The sequence below is a fragment of the Bactrocera neohumeralis genome, chromosome 5, assembly GCF_024586455.1.
Source record: "Bactrocera neohumeralis isolate Rockhampton chromosome 5, APGP_CSIRO_Bneo_wtdbg2-racon-allhic-juicebox.fasta_v2, whole genome shotgun sequence".
Lineage (NCBI taxonomy): Eukaryota > Metazoa > Arthropoda > Insecta > Diptera > Tephritidae > Bactrocera > Bactrocera neohumeralis.
In genome coordinates this window covers 64,915,228-64,938,234 of record NC_065922.1, presented here as the reverse complement: position 1 = coordinate 64,938,234, position 23,007 = coordinate 64,915,228, and the positions used below count along the sequence as shown (strand labels likewise).

Here is a 23,007-nt window from a genome sequence, read left to right as displayed (position 1 = left end):
TGCTGTCATACAAACTGATCTGCATCTGGAAATTTTTTTTTACTTCACGAGATATCTTCCCGAAATTTGGCACGGTTTACTGCTTAAGCCATTGGTACAATATTGGAAGATATAGTTCAGATCGGATCACTATAGCATATAGCTGTCATACAAACTGGTAGATCAAAATCCTGCTCCTGTAAGGAAAACATTTTTATTTGACGAGATATCTTCCTGAAATTTGGCAAGGTTTATTGCTTAAGGCATCGGTACAATCTTCGAAAAAAGTGTTCAGATCGGATCACTTTAACATATAGCTGTCATACAAACGGAACGATCAAAATTAATTTTTTGTATGGAATTTGTTTTTTTTAAGAAGATATCTCTATCAAATTTCGCAAGAATTGCCCCCTAAGATAACGGTACAATCTCCGAAGATATTGTTCAGACCGAATCACTATAGCACATAGTTGCCATACAAACTGAAGGATCAAAAGCAATCTTCGGAGAAACTGAAATTAAAGTTATTTCTTGATTTTCATTGAATTTAAATATAGTTATGTATTTAAATTTGAAGCTCCCGCATTTACATCAGCAGCCACTGCAGACGATTTATTGCTCTCACAATAAAGAAAACAAAGACAACTTTCAGATTTTGTATTTACACAGACTCATTGGCAGTATCATTTGCTGTGTTTATTTAAAAATACAACTAGTAAATGTTTGTATGTATGCCTGCATTTACATGTGTATGCGTGTGTATTATTTGCTCGTCTTTAATATATTTGCATTGCGCAATTACCCAAAAGCTATGGCAAATAGACAGCTAAATACTATAGGGTAAGCTGGAAGTTCATTTCGTGTAATCAAAGGGGGCGCTTTGAAATGAAAACCATAAATTTGTTTACTCAAATAAATATGAGAATGATACGCTGACAATTTTCAAGGTAGCAGCTGCGTTCGATGCGGAATTGAAATACACACAAAACAGATAAGAGAGTAGAAAGGATATTAATATATACGCCTATGTACATATGTGTTTATGTATTTATGACTATATGTATGCGTGAATTCATATCCCTTTGGGTAATGCAATAAAAAGCGGAGAAGATGAAAATCATTGCTAGAAAATAGAAAATCGATTTACTCAAGTGCTTCCAACCCCAGAAAATTAAAGAAAAAACGTCGGCAAATCAATGCAAACAAAAATAATGAATTATTAATAAACCTGCCGAGCAACTATACATATCTAAGCGGGAAATCCTTTTTGCCATTTTCTTGTAAAGTACAAACAAATCAACGAAGCATAGCTCTGCGCCAGGAAAAAGAAGTAAAATCTCCACTGGCAATCGTATTCAAAGCACAAATCAAAGCGAAAGTGAGTCCCAAGCGTGTTGTCAGCTGAGTGGACAACGGCAAAGCGCGCGTGTCCTTGCAGGATAACACATTGGCTCTGCTGGTGTAGTGGCAGCGCCGCGTACGCTAGCAGCTTATTTAAATTCTATGCAAATAAGCAGACGAAATGTGGAAATAAATGTAGTGCTTTCGGGTATAGACGCTTGTAAGCGCACGATGGGCGAAAAAAGGAAGCAAATCTGCCATTACGACAATGAAATGCGCAAACAAGAAATTGAAAATTGTATGCATTGCAGTAAATAGCTTTTATTTAAGCAAAGTAAGTAAGCTGTTTAAGTGCAGAAAAGCGCATTTACCTTGAAATTTGCATTGCTCAAAGGACCGCCAAAGGACACAGCCAAATAAACGGATTGCAGAGACATTTTGTTGCATAAATAGATCTTGGAGCTCAGCGTATTTGCATTTAAAACAATGAAATGTAGCTAAAATCAATACTGAACGCATATAAGATACATGCTAAGACAAACTTTGTAGAAATGTAAAATGAAAAAATAACTGGTATAACTCACCAAAACAGGCAGAAGGACATACCGTGTAAATTACAAGCACTAATACTAAGCTAAACACAATTTTAAAGGTATAGCGCATTATAGCAAATCGTTTTTTCAACTGGTATAAATTACTAAAACTTAGGCGAAAAGAACCAACAACTGGTATAAATAACTGAAACTGGCATAAACAAATATATATAAAATGTCAAGCCCACTTATGGGATATGCACAAATTTCAAGAATTGGCGAATCAAAAAAACAACTAGTATAAGTCACTGAAACTGTCTTTAAAATTGGAGACTAAAAACTACCACTTTACTGAGATATACCCTAACTGCAAAGAATAATTAATTGAAAAATCAACTGGTATAAAGTACTGAAAATTCGGTCTAAAAACACTAAAAATCATAAGCCACTAAAACTGGCATAAAATTGGAGACTAAATAACGATCACTTTAATGAGATATACAAAAACTTCAAAGAATAATAAATTGAAACCCCAACTGGTATAAACCGCTAAAACTTAGGCAAAAAATTAGCAACTGGTATAAATAACTGAAACTAAAAATTACGCTTAAAACAAATCAAACCAACTGGTATAAAACAACTTTAAAACTGGAACAAAAACTTAGGGATAAAAAAATCAACGACACAAAAACCTAGAGTGGCGAAACTTTAAAGAAGAAACTGAAAAAATTTTGATGTTGTCTTTAGTGTAGCGATACTTAAACGTAGTAACTGGTATAACTCACTCAAACTGGCATAAAAAGTAAAGACAAGCACTTTACTGAGTGTTATCCAAGAAAACTGGTATAACTCACTCAAACTGGCATAAAAAGTAAAGACAAGCACTTTACTGAGTGTTATGCAAACCCTCGTGCTTTAAACTTATCCAAATAATTTTGTTAGCATCCAATAATTATGTGCCCGCGCTCATAAGTTTTTCAACAAGAGAGCGGCACTTGCACTTATCTCGCATAAAAGTGCCGAATAGAACTCGATTAAATTATATATATTATGTGTGAAAACACTTTCATCATAAGCATTTAGTCACGGTGCTGCATTTAAAGCAATGAAAGCAGCTAGAATCAATATACGAGTACACTCTTATTAGATAGTACCAACATACAAGCAATCATCGATGCGACTAGTTTTGAAGAGCATCGAATAGAACAAAAAACTGGTATAAATCATTAAACATGTTAAAATTGAATAGTGAGTGGCTATACTTCTCACTGAGTTATACACAAACTATCTTATACTGAATTCAACTCTTTTCTTGCTCTTTCTCTTTCTCGAACGTCTATATTACAAATATATTATTTATATACCACCGTTTGCACCAAACCAAATAAAATCTCTCAGACTTACCTGACTGAGTTCATCTCCCGAGTAACGCTTGCATTTCGGCAACAAGGCCTGCATATCATCCTCGAACTGTTCATCGCCACAGCAGCTGCTATCTGCCGCATCCAGCGAGTGAAATTGCTCTGATATGTTATCATGATGTTGAACGCCATCGTGTGTGCCGCCGAGTCCAGCGCCAGTGTGCCGATTGCTGGTGTTAATGCCGCCGCTGTTGCTACCATGCAAATCGAAGCATAAATTGGTGGCACCACCAACAACACCATCGCCCATGCCATTACTGTCACTTCCTTTAATGGAATCTAAACCACAGAATGGCAGACGTCGATTACCGGCTGTGTTATTGCTATTGCAGTTGTTGTTGTTGCTATTATTATTATTGTTGTGTGCCGCATTGCCTGTTGCTGCTGCGGCCGCTGTAGCCGTTGTGGACTTTAATTGATTCAGTGTTGTTGCTGGCGGCACGGCCGATGTGGTCAACTGTGTGCTGGAGTCGGAGGTCCTGCAAATGAGACGAAGCAGATTGGTTGATTAGTAAGGCGTTACAGAGTAAAGTTAGTAAATTTTTGTGGCCGGAAGGCGATGCTAAAACGATTTTCAGGTTTTAAAGAGCTTATGAAGGTGTTTTGAACTTGGTTTTTTATTACTTTTTGGTATGAAGTTATACATGCATATAGATTAATTGATACTCATAAAGCGCATAGCCAAAAAAAAAATCAAATATACTCCTTAATTTACCACTTCCGATTATATGAGATGCCGAAATGGAATTTTCATTTAATTTACCAAAACTAATTCCTGAGCACATCGCCTTCAATTACATAATTACTCCAAATATTCAACAAGTGAAGCCATTGGCTTTACCCTCTGCAGCTTAAAGCTTTACTATGGCACTTCTCGTCTTCTTCCGGTGCTATCTGCTTTCGCTTGACTTTTGCATGTCTACAGTTCATTAAACGCCACTCGCTTAATTTTGTTTCAGCTGCGATTTGTCTAATTTAATCGGGGCATTTAATACACTCCATCTCTATGATTGCATAGTTTGAATAATCAATTTTCTGGCATGCAAGTTGCTCGTCTAGTAAGTCACCATACCTTTGAAAGTGGCGAAACAAACATACAACTCGTACATGTGGTGTATGTATATATATTTACAAAGTTTGTAGGTTTATCATTTCAGTATTAAAGAATACAATAATCAACGATAAAATAGGTTCCCAACAGGGACCTAAAACTCCTACATAATAATGTGTTGTCAAAAAAGTCTTGCGGTATTTTTATTGAATTTTTTTTTTTATTGAAATTGAAATGAATTTTTGATGACTCATGCCCAGCTTTTGACCGATGCTACGGCTGCTACTATGCCGGTCTCTTTCGACGAATTCAGCGATTTTATCGCAATTTTCGATGACAGGCCTTCCGGAGCGTGGCGCATCTTCGACCACCTCTACACCAGAACGTAAACGTTGAAACCATCGTTGTGCGGTGGAAATGGAAACTGTATCGGGTGCATAAACTGCACAAATTTTATTGGCGGCTTGAGATGCATTTTTGCCTTTATCGTAGTAGTACTGTAAAATATGCCGTATTTTCTCTTTATTTTGCTCCATGTTTGCGACGCTATAACTCACGAATGACTTAAAAGAAACGACAATCAATCAAACACGTGTTAGCGCGTGAAATGAACTTTCCAAAAAGGTATAGCAGGTATAGGTGACCCGATGCGACGAATAAAACTAGAACTACGCGCTTTCAGCGCCAACTAGCGCAAATACCGCAAGACTTTTTTGACAACCTATTATATCACAAGATCCTTACAAATCGACAAAGATCTTTAAGCCCCTCAGACATTTTTAAGTTTCGGCTATGTCTACTGGTTCGCCGAGGTTAAGACTGCCGAGTTGTTTCAAGGCTGGACAATGAAAGCGAATGTACCTGTATGCTTCCACCCCATTTTCCTTCATACAACTTTCCCAACTTTTAACCTTAGCTGGTGAATGCCTTTTGGATAATGTAATAACAAAATTAACTTTCCTAAGAGCAAGTATGCTGAACTATCTTTTGCGTTCTACTCTGGGTCAAAAGCAACTGGAAGTCACTTAGGAGCGGTAACGTCGACCAGCATCTTCTTCTAAAATAAAATAATATCTTACAGCTTTAAAAATTTAAAAAGATATTTCTAAATGATGTAAACATCCAATTTCATTAGATTTTTATTAACAAATCGAAATATTATTAAAAAATATATGTATAGATTTCCAACCGTATTGCAGTTTTCTGAAGAAAGTTGCAAACTTCCATTTAATTTGGCGGCTTATCAAATCATCAAACTTGTAGAATAATATTGCACTGTGCATCCAATAAAAATACTCTGCTCTACTTTGCTGTTTAGGGAAAAAGTGTGGACTCTCTCCAAAAGTGATGTTTTGGCTCTACGAAACCGTAGTCAAGCCAATAATGTTGTATGGGGTATTCGTCTGGTGTAAGGCGCTCGAAAATGCTACACTTGCTAAGAAGCTTGAACTTGTCAAAGAGCAGCTCTCATAAGCAACTCTGGTGTACTGCGAACAATATGTGATTTTATACATAGCGCCCGTGGAGAATGCTGCCTCCAGCTTCGAAGTGAGCCTTAAGGCTAAGGGAAGGCGCATATGAAGAGGTTCGAACCAGAATACGCCGAAATTCTCTCCTGCTACAACTTGGATCATTGCCTTGCCGAGACTACTTTTGGAGCCTTTTTCCTTTGCTAACATACCGCTGGTCGCAGGGGAGATTTTTTTACTAATAGGTTTAGATCTAGGAAAGGTTGGAAGCGGAATTTTCTGTAAGGAGCCTTCCATAAATCTTAGCCTTAGGCTACCGGTCCACTGTAGTAGTTATAAGTGGCTGCTACTAAGGTAGCAGTAGACGTACTGCAAATGTATTATATCAGCAATTTAAGATAGTAAGATAATTGTAAGCAAGTTTTTAGAGCTTAATTTTATTTATAAATATATACATATATCTTTTGACTATTCCAATAATTTTGTTCACTTTTTCATAACGCCATATATTTTTTGAAATGTCTGGCAAGTGTATTTTGTTTAATTCTGTATTGATCCATCATATTTAAAGAAATAGTATACTCAATTAAAACGGTCTGCTTTGTCAAACTTCAAACAAAAGTTTCTATTATAAGACGCAGAAATATTTTGTAGCCTTGATGTGCTTGCTTTCCTACAACAATTTATACAAATTTATTTATTGAATAAAAATATGAAAACATCAAAATAAATTCCTCAAGCATCGTAATTCCTCTAGTTTACAAAAGTTTTTACACTTGAGCGCCTAACAATGTGTTCGAGCACCTTTTGAGCAATTTCTACAGACAACAACTCATGTGATATTAGGGGCAGCGCACAGGCCATGGACATGCAAGCATAAATATAAATGCCAGCAGAAGGGATTAATATTTTCTAACACAATAATCAACAACAATGCACGACGAGGCAAATTGAATTTTGCAATTTGTTGGCATAAAAATCTTACACATGACTCGTTTTAATGGAAGCTTTGTGGGCAAAAGTGCGTGCTTTCAGTGCTTTACATTATATTGCTATGCTTTATAGTATGTATAGTATGTATATAGATTTCTAAAAGATTTACAAATAATGAAAATATTTTATAGAGATTATGTGTGGAATTTTAAATGGTTTGTTTTGAAGCAACAAAAAAGAAAAAGCTGTTAAAGCTTTCATGAAACTTATTTACGTATTTACATAGTATTTCTAGTGGTGATAAAAGCAATAAAAAATTATGGGTATTCACTACATATATACATTATAATTGCAAAATCGCATTAATAAAAATTTAAATTACAACATATTGCGCAAATATAATTTTTGTAGAGAATTGAGTGAAAATGCGTGCTTTTAAAAAGCTCCAAGCGTTGCTATGTATAATGTTTAAGAAAAATTATAAAAAAAAAATTGGCTTTACGTTGATATACGCGTATCTTCCGATTTCTCTACTTTTTAGCTAACAAACAATTTTTGTGAAGTTCAGTTCGAGAATTCCTAACTACATAAGAATGTATCGTCTAAGCTTTGGTATACATTTTTTTACGATTTCCGACCAACTTTAGCCGTTTGTTATGCGAGCTTAATTTGTGTCCCGCTTTGTCGTTAAAATCTGCTCGATAAAATATTGACCATCCGAATAATGTATTGCAGTTTATGTTTCTAAAGTTCAAAATAAGTTTCGCAGGTTAACTAACTACCTGAGAAAGTTACATAAAATACCTTTCAAATAATTTGGTTTCAACATGAGCTTTTAGTTAACTCATTCAATACAGTTTTAATAGCTTAATTTTTATGCTGGGGAATTGGAAAAAGCTTAATAATCAAAGCAATGGGCTATGTTATTTTTATCCTAAACTAGTGCTTAACTAAATGCATACTAAATTATGTTATTAGTAGATATATATATAGACTGAATGAAAGAAGTTGGCAAATAATTCTCCATAATTAACCTTTAATATTCCTACTTCTTAATTCAACTTTACGGTTTGAGCTTTTTGCAACGATCTTTTATTTTTCCAATTTTTATTTTTTATTTCTAATTCGTAAATGAGCTTTAAGCTTCCAGCTTTTTATAAGAAACTCTTGGTTTACCATTTCATTCCTACTTCCTAACTAAACTTTTGTTCGAGCTATTTGTAATGATCCTTTTATTTTTTCATTTAATTTATATTTTGTAATTGAGCTTTAAGCTTCGAGCATTTTATAAGAATCTTTTGGTTTACCATTTCATTCCTACTTCCTAATTCAACTTTAAGGTTCGAGCTTTTTGCAACGATCTTTTATTTTTCCAATTTTTATTTTTTTATTTCTAATTTGAAATGAAAGTTCAGAAAATCTGTATACTTTATGGTTAGTACTATATATATTTTATTTTTCATTTAATTTATATTTTGTAATTGAGCTTTAAGCTTCGAGCTTTTTCAAAGAATCTTTTGATTTACCATTTCATCATTTCTCTAGGTATGTTTTGTTAAATTTGATGAATGGAGAAAATATTTATAATATACAATTTCACTACAATGGAAGTTTGAATACAAGTGTCATAAAATTCGTTTTATAGAATACTAGGAGAGTGACTTAAAGACGCTCAAAATCAATGCTTTTCCGTATTTGCTAGTTGAGCTAAAAGTTTAGACTTTTTATAGTAATTACAGCAAGCATGGTTTCTTGATCAATTCAATTGGAACTGTCAGGGCTTTTTTTGTGAACAAAATAATCTAAAAGAAGGCGAAAGGGAGTAGTAAGCAGATTATTTGGTGAAAATTTAAAATCTCAAAGACTTAGAGTTTTTAAGATCAAGTTGAATTCAGTAAACAGATTTTAACAAGTTCGTCGTAATAAAGTATTAAAGCTTAGAAGGGCTTTAAATGTCTATATAGAGAAAGGAGAACTTCTACAAATATCTAGTTTACTCTGTGTGGGACTAATTGTTTGAACAATAAGTCTATGCGGCCTCGGTTTCAAGCTGAAATCTCATTCCTAGTCGAGAAGAATTTAAAAAAAATGTGTGAGCGAACGTGCCTTTGAGCTTTTAACTTTTTGCATTTACGAATTGCTTCGAAGTTAATGTGAAAAATTATAACAAAGTTTTATGACGTCGAAAAGAAAAATTTGAAATAAAGTTTATTGAACGAGCTTTTGTGCTTTTAACTGATTTATATTCTGGTTCGAATTTAATGTTAAAAATAATTCGGAACTTGTATGACGTCTAAAAGAACAATTTCAAAGAAAAGTATGATCGAACGAGCTTTTGAACTTTTAACTGTTCTATTACTCTGTTTCGAATTTAGTGTTTTAGCATGTTTCACGTCTCTATGAGACATTTATGTGCTATAAATATTATTTTTTCTTCTTTGTAACTAGATTATTGTTGAGGTGTCTCTATTCCGAGATTCTTATTTTTTGCAGAGTTTCAGCTTTAAAATATAATTTTAATTTACATTCAAACATAGTATTAATTTTTGTGAAATGTTTATATTTTCTCTATCTCTCTCACTCTCACTCTCCTTCCTCTTCTGCCTCTAACATTCCCTCTCCTCTTAAACAATTTAAAAACTCGATTTAATTAGTGTGCCCAAGTAACGCGCCACAGTAGTGGTTGTTGTACAGCGCCAATTGGCCAACTCTATGTCTAGCTCAATAACCGAGTTGACATGGGCACTTAAATAGGTTAGCTTGACAACTTTGTGCATGTAAAGTGAAAAAAAAAATGAATTAATGCTAAACAACTTTATGTTGAACATTGTGCCTGTGGAACAAAAAAATGCGCCGCTTTTGTCTAATTAATGTTGAAAAATGTGAAAAATAGCACAATACAAAGGCTGCTGTTGTACTTCGTAACGAAAAGGGGTCGGGGTAGGTCGTGCATGCCACAAGGGTTTCACTCTTCGCACAAAGCCACAAAGCGCTTTCATGTTATGAGGGTGGCTTACCGCCCGCTCTCCATCGCCACAAACTCCAGGCACGGTCCATCAGCGTCATTGTATAACTTGTAAGGCTTGAACTTTTTTGTTCACGCTCGCTCGGGAAGGCAAGTGGAAATGTTGGCTTTTATATAATGCGCACTCGGCTGGCTGACTGACTGACTGGTGGCTGCTGTACGCACGCTTAAGTAGGGCAACAAGTTGCTTATTTGGTTAATTAACATTAATGATGTCTGGTCGAGGTTGAAACGAGTACCAGCTGAAGTGCGGCCAGAACGAAGCGCCGCTCGGCAACGCAGTAGTCGGTGGTGACTTGCTCATGTTTATGCTACGGAAATGTTGTTTTAAAGCAGGAAAATTAAGCTAAGCAAAGCTTTGTTGCTGTGTGAAAATCGATGAGTGCCACTGCCGCTGGGCATAATTAGCAGCAGGCGTGACAGCCCCGAGCCAAAAGGTAAATGGCATTTTTCATATGCCTTGTACTAACTACATTATTTATTTATTAAATTGTAATTATGTATTTAATTGTTATATTTGCTTTAGTTTTCTGCCTTCAAGCAGCTCACCAATTGCTGAGGTTGTAACTGCTCTCCCTTATCGTTACCGTTGTTTTACCTATATTTTGAGCGCAGCTGAGAAGAAAAAATTTGAAGCAAAACTGCAAAATAAATACAGGCAAGCTCGAGTTGATACCATTTAGTTATGATTGACTATGATTTTATGAAAGCTATCTGGTAAAAGCTTTTTAAAAATTTATTAAATCTTTCGACTCCGTTTCCATGATGGTCGGATCCACGCTATCGGAACATACATTTTTTATACAACAACACTGACATAGCTGTTTTTAGACAGTATTAGACACTAACTGCAGCTTAACGGAGCTTTTGACTCCGTTGCCAAGCTAGTCAAGTTTACGTAACCTAGGTAACCGAACATACATATTTCATGGCCAACTTGTCAGACTGTTTTTTGTAGTGCTACAACAATAATTATAAAGCTTTCGTCTACATAGCAGATGAATTGAACTTTTGTCTCGTTTTCTCCGATGGTCGAATCTAAGTAACTTTAATAGATCCGGATTTATATTTGACAAGGAACTGTTATTCATTCGCTTACAATGGCTAACTCTTTATATTTTTATGTAGAACCAAGGATTCTTTTGGTATTGGTTCTTCTAATGTTACCAAGTATATAAAATCTATCCTCCTCGCATTTACACGTTCAGCATTCTTCAGGAAAAACCCCAATTCAACCAATAAAAGAATGCTACTCCTTCAACCATTGATACCTTTTTCCCTTTGTATCAAATGTGGAATTATTTTCTTCGGTATCAGAGTGCTCACGCCTTAGAACTATTAAGCTTTACTACTATTAGCTAAAGGGAGGATGGAGTCATGTGTAGAAGTTCACGCAAGTGAGGAAAGTTCTCTGATCGCCATACACTTGGGAGTGGCCAGAAACGATTCTTTTACACATGGCTCAAGCAGCTCACAACTTCCGGTCTTTGACCAAGGTTCCTCTGGGCAGCCTAAGAACATCCGTTCGAAGGCGGGCTAAAGTGAGAAGGCGAAACATCCCCTACATAGGGTTGTGCGCTGGGTTTGGGACCCGCCACGTAAAAAAACACCCCCAATGAAAAGAAAAAACAGCCTCGGATGAGAGATCCCCCTTTTGATGACGATCATGGCAAACGAAATAAGCACTATTAGCTAAAGAACAACAAAGAGCTTTAATTATCACTTGGCAGTTCATAAAGTCGCATAACTAAGTTCTGTATCATCTTTCAGAGGTTCAAGGAGCTCTAACTAGACACTGAATGGATCGGAATTCATGCGGTGAGATTGAACATATTACTATATGCCAGCTGCAGCAGCTGATTGGAAGAATATGATATATGTAGAATCATCTCAACACTTCCACCTTGAATGTTTCGTTGCAGAACTTTGGACTTCATACCTCACGGACTACTTTGGACCTCATACTTTTAAACATCTAGGTGAAATAGCGGATATACAAATAATCAGATTTGTGATGGTTTCAACTTGGTTTGCTCATATCCAGCTACTGGAGATTTTCGTCTGACTTCACAAAGTACTGCACGTAACAGTCTAGGTGTGATCCCCGTTTAGGGATCGGACAACTAACATAACCTACATAACCTAATCTAAGATCTCTTAGTTTAGATAGTCTTAATGACCACTCAAGATTGCGAAAAGACCTCTAGTTTGATCATTTATTGGACTACTTCAATAACTCATAGAGACAAACTTTTAAATTTTAGTGGAGAGTAATACTTTAAAGTTGATTTAAAAGTAACAACGGGTTCATATTGCTTATGAAAATCTTGTTCTGTAATTTTGGATTTCTCACGTCATAAAGTTCGTAAAAATATGGAAATATATGAAGTGGCAAAGCAAATTTCTTTGACACTTGACAGCTGTATGTCAAATTTTCTTATAGTCATATAGTATAGTATAGTCAAAAATTATGAGAAGGCATTTACTTATATGATCAAAATATAGTACGCTAAAAGGTTTCTAGTATTAATTACAGTTATTTTTTCTTTACGAATGATATTGCGCTTTGCTTATTCATTCTCAAGTCTTGAGTCACTCTATCACTATTCATCTCATCTTTACTTTTTCCGCTCTCATTTCAATCGCAGTTGACAGCCCTCTTCGCTTTTCGCTACATTATGACAGCATTGTGTAACTTGTCACACAGTTTGCCGTTTGACACCCGCAGGCTGTTGTGCCAGCTGTCAAAAAGTTAATTTGCGGCACATTTTTCGCGCCGTCATTGGCGTATGGATAAGAGAAAGAGTATATAAAAAATATATACATAATTTTACGCTATTTTAATATTTCCAGTGGCACATTTTTTATTGCTAAACTGACATGATTAATGAATTTGCACATACAACGACAACAAAGACAACAAAAAGGATGGCAGCATTTCGTTCGTCGTCTATCAGCAGCAAGGCGTTGCAGTGACCGGGTAAGCAGCTTTCAATTCCATATACTATGCGTCTTATCGACTTGCCACGCAGCTTTCTTACTCGGCAACCGAAGCCACTTACGCCGCTAGCGCAATGAGCTTCCACAATTTTGCTAGCTGAGTGATGGATTTAAGCGATAATAACTTATGGCCGCCAAAGTGGCAACACTCACACGCCCGGCACTGCTTTTTCACGCTAATAAAAATAATAATAACGGAATTTTGACACTTGCTTAAAATGTCATTTGTTGTGTCTGCTGCCAGCGCTGCTGCTGTTGCAATATTGTCAGAATGCGCCGCCTCGCTGTTGTCCGCAAGTGTTCGGGGTGATTTGTCTTTGTCACACTTCCCCACACGCACAGCATTTTTGTCGTTTAACGTCAGTGTCAGCATTTAATGAGTATTTTACAACGTGTGGAAAGTTCGCATTTTTTGTTGCAGCGCCTCTTAACGCACTCTCGGCGTGTACTAACAGGAAGTACGGCACGTAAGTGGTTTACATGACTCGTTTATTAGTAATCTGTTGCAGGAAAATTGATTATACTCGAAGGAGTTGTGGCACTAAATGCTTAAAGCGGTTGAAGAAAAGAATTCAATTGTCGGAAAATCAAGTAAAAGACAAGAAGCTAGAGTCCTCTGAAGGGCTGTAGTAGATTGTGCTTTGAACTTGAAAATCTAATACAAATTTATAAAAGTATGATTTTGGAGGGGAATTACGGAATATTTTCGCTTATATTATGGACACATATTTAATATTTCCAAGTAATTAAAGGAAGCGAGACGCATTTGCAGACTAAAACAAAAAAAACGTTAACTTCGGTTGCACCCAAGCTAATATACCCTTCACAGGTGCATTTCTTTTAGTAACTATGTGTTCAGTTTGTATGGAAATGCTATAGTAATCTGATCCGACCAATTTCCTCGGAGATTACATTGTTACTTTAGAAAGAAATCTATACAAAATTGGGTGAAAATACATTGTCAAATGTGAAAGTTTTCCATACAAGAACTTGATTCCGATCGTTCAGTTTATATGGCAGCTATATGTTATAGTGTCCGAATTCCGACAATTCTGCGAGAAGATGTGGCGACTAACAGAAGGTTTCAAAATCGGAGCATACTCTTGTAGAAGCCCAGAGGTGATCTAGTGTTTGATGCCCAGAAAATACAGAAATTATAGAGGGGACACTTCTCCAGCCTGCTGAATGCCAGTGAAAGCAGATGTCGAACGCGATTCCCCAATCATTGAAGATGGAGCAGACGTTCTATTGCTCGACCATGAAGAAGTTGGTATAGGAATTACCCGTCTGAAGAACAACAAAGCGGCGAGGGCCGATGGCACCAACGACCGTGCGATAAGCCTCCTCAACATCGTATAAAAGGTTCTATCGAGCGTACTGTTTGAAAGAATGAAGCACACCATCAACAAACTGATTGAACCTTATCAGCATGCGTTGATTTAGCCATGCTCGTCTCTCAATCTGTCTATACATACCTGAACTAGATGCTTAGTGTTTGAAATATCGATCTGAAATTTTGCAGAAACTTAGATACTGATAAATGTACGTCGCACAAACTGAACAATAAAAGTTAAAGTTCTTGTATGGAGAACTCTTTTATTTGACGAGATGTCTAAACAAAATTTGACAAGGATTTTTGCCCAAGACAACTGTACAATCTACGAAGAATTTGTACAGATCGACTCATATAGCCTATAACTGCCTTATAAACTGTTAGATCAAAATCAAGATAAAGATTTTTTATACACTATATGCTAAAAGAAATCCAGCTGTGAGGATATTATAGATTCGGTGCAGACGAAGTCCATGTTCTTTCTTCATTTTGTTTCTTATTTTTCTTCGAAATCACGTTACCTATGTTATTGTACGAAACTTTGTTGCTGTATCTCTACTTAACTTGCATTAACCGACTATTTAAAAGCGATTTTCTTTATTTCAAGGTAATTTCTCAGCGACTGCTGTTTCGCTTCATAATATTGAATAAGTACTTTGCAACTTTATTTATTTATATTTTTTTATTCTGATAATTTTTCGCAATGAAAGGAGCAACGCAATCGGCTTAAATATTTAAGCTCATTTCCATTACTCACCATACAAACAGCGTAGGGCTTGCACGATAAGCAACGAAACGGCGTCTGCACTCAATAAAAGCCGAGCTGTAATGCATGCGCACACATAAAAGGAGTCGAAAATATTAAAACCTCCAAAAGTAACTAAAGAGGTGAGCACACACACACACACTTGTACTCATTCAATCATTTGTTCCTTCATACACTTCCAGCCACCCGCTCTGTTACTACATACCTCTCTATCTCATTCTCACTCCTTCACTTCTATTTCCCCCACACACTCGTGCGCAATGCACGAAGTACCTTAACGGTGTTTATGCTGCATTTGTACGATTATTATTATGAAGTATTATGTATTATGTTTATTATACAGTACAATATGAAATAATGCAATTAGGTGTACTGAAGCACTGCCAGGAATTTTACTTACAAATTGGCAATTATTATCGGTAAGCAGCAGACGAATCGGCTGCGCTGCCACTCACCAGCGCCGCATTGAATAGAAATTTCGGCTTTACAAAGTTGAACGCGTACAATGGAGACAAATGTTGACTTGGTTTGAGGCACAAAGACTCCACCGGGGTATTGTGCCCTGCAAAATCTATGAAAAGGTAGCGTGTTGCTGCGAGTGTAAGGGTACAAATTGTATGCAATTATGTTTGTATGAGATGATGATTCCGATTTAAAACTCTTAAGGTGCTCTATGTGGAACTGGCTTTGTAGTGATTTTAATATTTCCTACCGTGGCACGATATTACATGCGTATTTTTCTGTTTTTATGTGGTAAAATAGTGAACAGGATATTATGCTATACTTGTATTAGGTAGATATGTAGGTAGGAGTGCTGCCACCTTCGCTCAATTAGCGCTGGATGCCCATTTTGATGTACTATTGTAGAACCCTTATAATCTTGCTTTCTCGTCTCATCGTTGCGCTCGAATCACTACATAGTATAAAACAATTTTCTCTGTCCCTATATCCCTATGTATGCTTAAGGGGGTATTCTGGTTTAGAAATTCGAAAACATCGATTTTTTTTGCATATTTTTATAGCATAACCCTTCAAGAAAATGTCCCTAAGAGGATTTTTCGAAATTCTAATCATTTTCCGAGTTACAGCTCATTTTGTGACTCCGACTCCGACTGCGCGCGACTAGTTCTCAAACTTTACACTCGTTTTTCTCATAACTACTTTTCTAGAAACGGTGTGTTGATATCTCAAGTTCTACTCAACCGATTCACATGAAATTTTACACAGAGCTTTCTTATACATTATAGTATCGCACTACGAAGAGCTTTCGAAAGATTTTTTTTTTATTTTTAAAAAATTCCGAACCACAAAAAAACAGGGAAAATACGAAAAATTTTTTTCAAACCTCCAACATTTTGTAAACAAATTTTTTTTTCAAAAACGTTTCGTAGTGCGATAACTACACTTTTACTCTCACGGATTTCGCATAAATTTTCATTTTAGCTCACGGAAAGGATTTATATCCTGCACACCAGGACAAGCCATTGTTTCATCAGTCTCTACTTCGCCGACCTGCAGTTTTTTTAATTTAATTTTTTTCTTATATTATTTATGTTTTGTATTCTTAGAATATCAATAAAAAGCATGTAAAAAAATGGATAGTCAAAATAATTTTCGATTTTTTTATCGCGTCAAAAAAACCTAAAATTCGGACTTCTAAACCAAAATACCCCTTAAATCTTTAAAACTACGCAAGGGATTTTTATGCGATTTAGGTGTATAATACATCCATTAAATAGTGGAGAAACACTGTTATTTTTTAGGTTTCTAATTTACAACAAATAATTACATTTTTTCCGCTTACATTGCAAACGCAGGCTGAGCGCTAAGAGATTTATCAAAATAATGTACTAAGTATTGTACACATTGAAAAGGTCTACAGAAAACTCCGCGATGGTATATGTCTATCTCTTATGGATATCCCACAATAACATTTTAATGTCATTTACTTTTTACGACAATTACTGGTTTGTTAGACTATGAACTTGCGAGGCATCCACTTTGCACAGAGCTTTCGCCTCTTTAGGTCGTCATTGTTCTCGGTGCTAATTTCTCTTCTTTCCATTTTAGCAAATCTCAGTATTTCCTCCAAAAAGCAATGCTTTATTAACACACGAAATGCTTTATGATCCATTTTTTTGTAAAAATTTTCTTCACAGAAATGCTATATCTCATTAACTAATAGTTATAATCTAACTAATAGAAATCATATAGATAGTAGTAGTAGTATTATCTATGTGTCAGTCACAGTAAGGCGTGGACGGGTCCTCTAGTATATACATATATCTGTTATGCTTTTTGTGAATAGCTATGCGCTTGGTGCCTGATGGGTTCCAAATATTTCGTAAATACTATGTTTAGACCTATGTAAAAAATCCTTAATTCTAATTTTATCATACTTGGGCTCCACACGCTTATTGATTTTCATCAGCTTGGAGCTACATATATGTTCAAAATGAGTAAAAAGTTATCTTTTTAGCGTTTCAAGCGAGCATGATATTAAGTCTGCCTCCGAATCGTCCAAAGAGGTCCCTAGCTTGGCCAACTTGTCTGATTTTGCGTTGCCGAAAATGCTTCTGTTGCTGTGAAGCCGAATGATGGATTATTGCTGTTATGCTGCTGGTGTTTTTGCAGCGTTAATGTAATTATTGACCACGCTGGAGTTGATTGAAACCGTCGGTAAGGCCAGCTTGTCTAGTATTTTCGCTTCTAAGATATTGGCTGAGTTTGGTTCGAGAGAGAGACAGGTTTCGAGATCCATTCCCACGACAGTCGGGTTTAAGTAAACGGTACCGGAACTGACCCGGGTTTTTAGACGACTGTCTACTCAGCACCATTCCTCAAAATTATGTCAGGAATGTTTTTGCCGCTACAACAACAACAATATAACTTCCGAGATAGATAAATAAAATATACACCCGTCCCACACCACGGTCGTTTTTGGACCCGTCGGTATTGACAGTGGCTGTATTATCCTTTTTTTGTTCATTACAGTGTCATCTAAAAATGGTTATTGAAAGTTAATGGTGTTTAATCACCAATGATGAATTGTGTGTTTGAATAGTCTAACTCTCAAAACACTAGTACTTCAACTTGTCATGAAGATAGAAAGAAAGAAAATATCAATCAATCAGCTGAAAAGAGCTTTGAAGCTTAATGAGAGACAGACTAAAATTTCACACAGAAAATAGTAGAATGTGAGTTTGTAGGTCAATTTGGACTTAGAACCATCAATTTGGTCAGCAATTGCACAGTACAACCGTTAGAAATTAAGTATAGCAGCATAGCAGCTCTACATTGGCTTTACAATTAGCTTAGGCTTCACATTATTATTACAATGACTTCGAATCTCATTTTTAAGCACATTTTTGAGTGTAATATGTTAAGACAATAGATGGCGCTGGGCACAATTAGGAACTAAAAGCCTCTTTGCGACAAATATTGTGTGCCGTAGAAGTTGGCGATAAAAGGTTTGAGAGTTATTTATCTATATAAACTCAATCGAATGAGAATATTGTACAGGTGGCAACCATTATTAGTGGAATAATTGTGGACCTCCTTTAAGTTTTATACCTTGATAATATTGTAATATTTCATATACATATATGTGTAGGTATCTAGCTTAGAAAGTTGAACATATGGCAACCCTCAAAAAATGCAATACTCAATGATAATAAAATGATAAAAATTTAAATAGTAAGTGGCCTTTCAGCTCGTTTCTTTGAGCAAGTGTAAGAAAATAGTTCGTTTTATCGTTGAAAAAGTTAATAATTCAATTATATAAGGGTGATAATCCTGCTTAACAATAATTTAAGCAGTAAGTTCGCTAAAACTTTTTCATTTTAATAACAATATGGTAGTGTTTTCATCATTTATTTATTGAAAATTTTCAAACTAATACTACCTTTCAATATAAAAATTATGTTAAATACAGTGTATAACAGTAATTTTTTTAAGATAGTATTATATATGGGTTGTCAAAAAGGTCTTGCGGTATTTTTATTGATTTTTTTTTTTTGAAATTGAAATGAATTTTTGATGACTCATGCCCAGCTCTTGACCGATGCTACGGCTATACTATGCCGGCCTCTTTCGACCAATTCAGCGATTTTATCGCAATTTTCGACGACAGGCCTTCCGGAGCGTGGCGCATCTTCGACCACCTCTACACCAGAACGAAAACGTTGAAACCATCGTTGTGCGGTGGAAATGGAAACTGTATCGGGTCCATAAACTGCACAAATTTTATTGGCGGCTTGAGATGCATTTTTGCCTTTATCGTAGTAGTACTGTAAAATATGCCGTATTTTCTCTTTATTTTGCTCCATGTTTGCGACGCTATAACTCACGAACGACTTAAAAGAAACGACAATCAATCAAACACGTGTTAGCGCGTGAAATGAGCTTTCAAAAGGTATAGAGGTTTAGGTGACCCGATGCGACGAATAAACTAGAACTACGCGCTTTCAGCGCAAACTAGCGAAAATACCGCAAGACTTTTTTGACAACCTGTTATTATATGTACAATTAGAGTCTCAAAACCTCAGCCTTAACCACTTAAACCAACTTGAAACACGTTCACCGAAATTTCATAAATGCGTCTATAATGCAGAGAGGAATATGAGAGAATGAAAATATTGCCAAACAAATAAATTTAATAAAATTCTTTGTCAAAGTTATGAGATTACAAGCCAAAACAATATTCCAAGTATTGCAAAGTAATTCCCATTTCAACCTAATACTCACATGCAATCAAAATCAGAAATCTGCCATTGTTTTGCCTGCAGAAGCAGCGGTGTGCCAAGGTGTGGCAAGACGACCGAGTCACTATTGTAATATTGCAAGTGACAAAATATGACTACAAATATATATGAAAGTTGCTTGTGGCATGCTACCTGGTTGTTGCTGCAGTCAATCTCAATAAAAGCGCACAGCAGCGCCTCACATACACACGTACACACACGCAGCCATAAAAGAGTCAATGAAACAATGCAATTTAGAGCAGCGCATGCTTCCATATTCATAACACACCGCTGTATGTGTGACAGTAATTGCGATAACAAAAACAATAACAACAAGCTAGAGTAGTGCTGCCTGTGACAGCTTCATCGATAAGCTGATGCTCAGCCTGATGCTGATGCTGAGATGAAGTGGCGTGCATTCACTCCACAAAATCGATGTGGGCATTCCACTCAGCGCACAGCACACAGCGTGGCAGCGCCGCAGCATGTCATGTCGCTGTCAATTTTGCCCGATATGCAAATGAGTTTGACAGGATCAAAAATGTTGTCACTGTAATGTTGCTGTTGCAAGCGCTGAGTGGGAAAACTTGAAAAACCAGGTAGGTGGGCAGCGGCACAGAGCGCCAAAGAGAAAGGTGGCAAGGTGAACAGGCTGCACAATGTGTGTGGCGGTGGCAAGGCAGCTTGTAAGTTTGAAAGCAAGACAAAGTTGACGAATAAAAGCAAGTGAAGCAGCGAACAAAAACTGCCAGAGCAAACTTTTGCAGCAGAAAAGTTGTAATTTAAAGTGCATGAAAAACAACAAAAATGCTTTGCAACAAAGTTATGCCACCAACTCATGCGCTTGCTTGCTTGCTGCTTGCATGTTGGAAAGAATGTGAAAGTATATGTGGCGGTAAGATTGGAGAGTTGTTTGGAGTGCGGTGCAAAATGCAAATATTTGTGGATGGAAAATCAATGGAAAGTATGCATTTCTGAAAGGCCAGCCACAAAAAAGCTGTTGAGCGAGACTTAGTATGCGTTAGAGTGAAATGTTTTAGAAATTTCTTTATTTTCGATATGAAAATATAAAGAAATAGAGCAAGCAAATTTTTTCTGCATAGAAAGGTTTGCTTGACAATAAGAAAATTATATTATTTTTGTTACCAAACTTTTTAAGTCAAAAACCACTTAGTACAGTGCTTGCAGTATATTTATGTGTGACAGGGCGTATACGTGATGTGTTATGAGGAGCAAATTATGACATGTACATTGTACATGGAAGTAATGTAAAAAACAGAAACAACTCAAAATATTTTTAGTTTAACAAGTAAAGATGGATTATGAAAAAAAAAAACGAAAATATAGTATAACGGTAAATTTATGAAAGCATTGAAAAAGGTTTGAGTTTTTGTTATTGACGGCATATTATACAGAACAACAAAAAAAAACGTTTGTGGGTAAGTTCAACTGTGAAAAGTTTGTGGGCCTAAGAAAATACGAGCAGCAAAACACAAATTAGGCTTTCTTTTTTTCTGTTTCGTCTTTCGCTGTCGGTATATTTTTAAAAGCAATTAGCGATTTAAAAAGTTTTGCATAAGAGTCATGTACAACAGAAATAAATTATGATATGTAAACTTCTTTCAAAAATAGTTTCAAAATTTATTTTTTTATAATTTATAAAAACAAAAATTCGTCAACTACATTTTTTTTGCTAAATAGATTCAAAAACATTTTTTGTAATTAAAAAAATATCTTGTACCACAGAGTTTTTTCTTGAAAAAAAAAAACTTAAACTAGCGAAAATTTTTTTCAAAACTAGTTTTAAAACTAAATTTTGAACTTTTTTTTTTTCAAAACATTTTTTTAAATTTTGAATTAAATGATTTTTTTTTTCAAAAACATTTTTTTAATTAAAAAAAATGTCTTGAACTACTGAGTTTTTTTCTTGAAAAAAAAAAAAATTTTGAACTAGCGAAAATTTTTTTCAAAACTAGTTTTAAAACATTTTTTTAAATTTTGAACTACTGATTTTTTTTTTCAAAATTTAAAAAAATGTTTTTGAAAAAAATTGTCAATATTTTTAGATAAAATGCTTAACAGGTTCAAAAACATTTTTTGTAATTAAAAAAAATATCTTGAACTACTGTTTTTTTTTCTCTTGAAAATCAAATTCTTGAACTAGCGAAAACTTTCTTCAAAACCAGTTTTAAAACATTTTTTTAAACTTTGAACTACTTTTTTTCAAAATTTAAAAAAATGTTTTTGAAAAAAATTGTCAATATTTTTGGATAAAATGCTTAACAGGTTCAAAAACATTTTTTGTAATAAAAACAAAAAAAACTTGAACTACTGATTTTTTTCTTGAAAAAAAAAACAAAAAATTTTGAATTAGCGAAAATTTTTTGTCAAAACCAGTTTTAAAACATTTTTTTAAATTTTTAACTACTGATTTTTTTTTCAAAATTTAAAACAATATTTTTGAAAAAATTGTTAATATTTTTGGATAAAATGCTTAACAAGTTCAAAAACATTTTTTGTAATAAAAAAAAATATCTTGAATTACTGAATTTTTTTCTTGAAAACAAAAAATCTTGAACTAGCGAAATTTTTTTTCAAAACTAGTTTTAAAACATTTTTTTAAATTTTGAACTACAGATTTTTTTTTCCAAATTTAAAAAATACTTTCATAAAAAAAATTAAAAAAATATTTGTAAACTTTGAAAAATAAATTTAAAAATTTTAATAGAAAACTGAATAACTTTGCTTAAAATTATTATTTTACGCAAAAAATGTTACTTCTTTTGTTTCAAAAAACTAAATTAAAACCTTTAATAAAAAATATGAGTTTTTTAATTCAGTTTATAATAATTTATAAATAACTTTTTGAAAAATTCTCATAATTTTTTTATACAATTTTTATTTTAATTAATTTTTTCCCCTTTAATTTTCAAATTTTTGCAGACTTAATTTTAAATATTTTACAGAAATTTTAAAATAAAAATTATCTAAATAGTAAAAATATTGTACAGTATTATATAACTGAATCCACTTCAATTTCTACCATAACAATTCTGAAGCTATAAATAAATATTGTATTTATTAGAAAGGCTTTTTTTATTAAAAACAAATTTCCAAAAAAAATTGCATCACAAAATTTTTTTTTTTCAAGATAACCGAAAAAGATTTTGAAAATCTGTATCCCAAAAAAATTAGTTTTTTCAATATAACCTAAAAAAAATTCCGAAAATTTGTATCAAAAAAATTTTTTTTTCAATAATCGAAAACAAATTTGTATCAAAAAAAATTTTTTTTTCAATAATCGAAAACAATTCTGAAAGATTTTTTAAGGTAACGGAAAATTCTGAATTTTTTTTGTTTCATTTTTTTCGAAAAAAAAATTTCCAAAAAAAATTTTTTTTTTTTCAGTATAAC

The 23,007-nt window shown here is 34.5% G+C and overlaps 1 protein-coding gene across 3 annotated transcripts in view; it reads right to left on the bottom strand.

Moving 5' to 3' along the window:
- LOC126759147 (protein sprint) overlaps positions 1 to 23,007 on the bottom strand; it is a 282,986-nt gene that overhangs the window by 125,939 nt on the left and 134,040 nt on the right. For all 3 annotated transcript variants that reach the window (XM_050473803.1, XM_050473802.1, XM_050473801.1), the window contains exon 3: positions 3,258 to 3,753. In XM_050473803.1, coding sequence (XP_050329760.1) covers positions 3,258 to 3,753 — 496 coding nt within the window. The remainder of the gene's footprint in view (positions 1 to 3,257; positions 3,754 to 23,007) is intronic.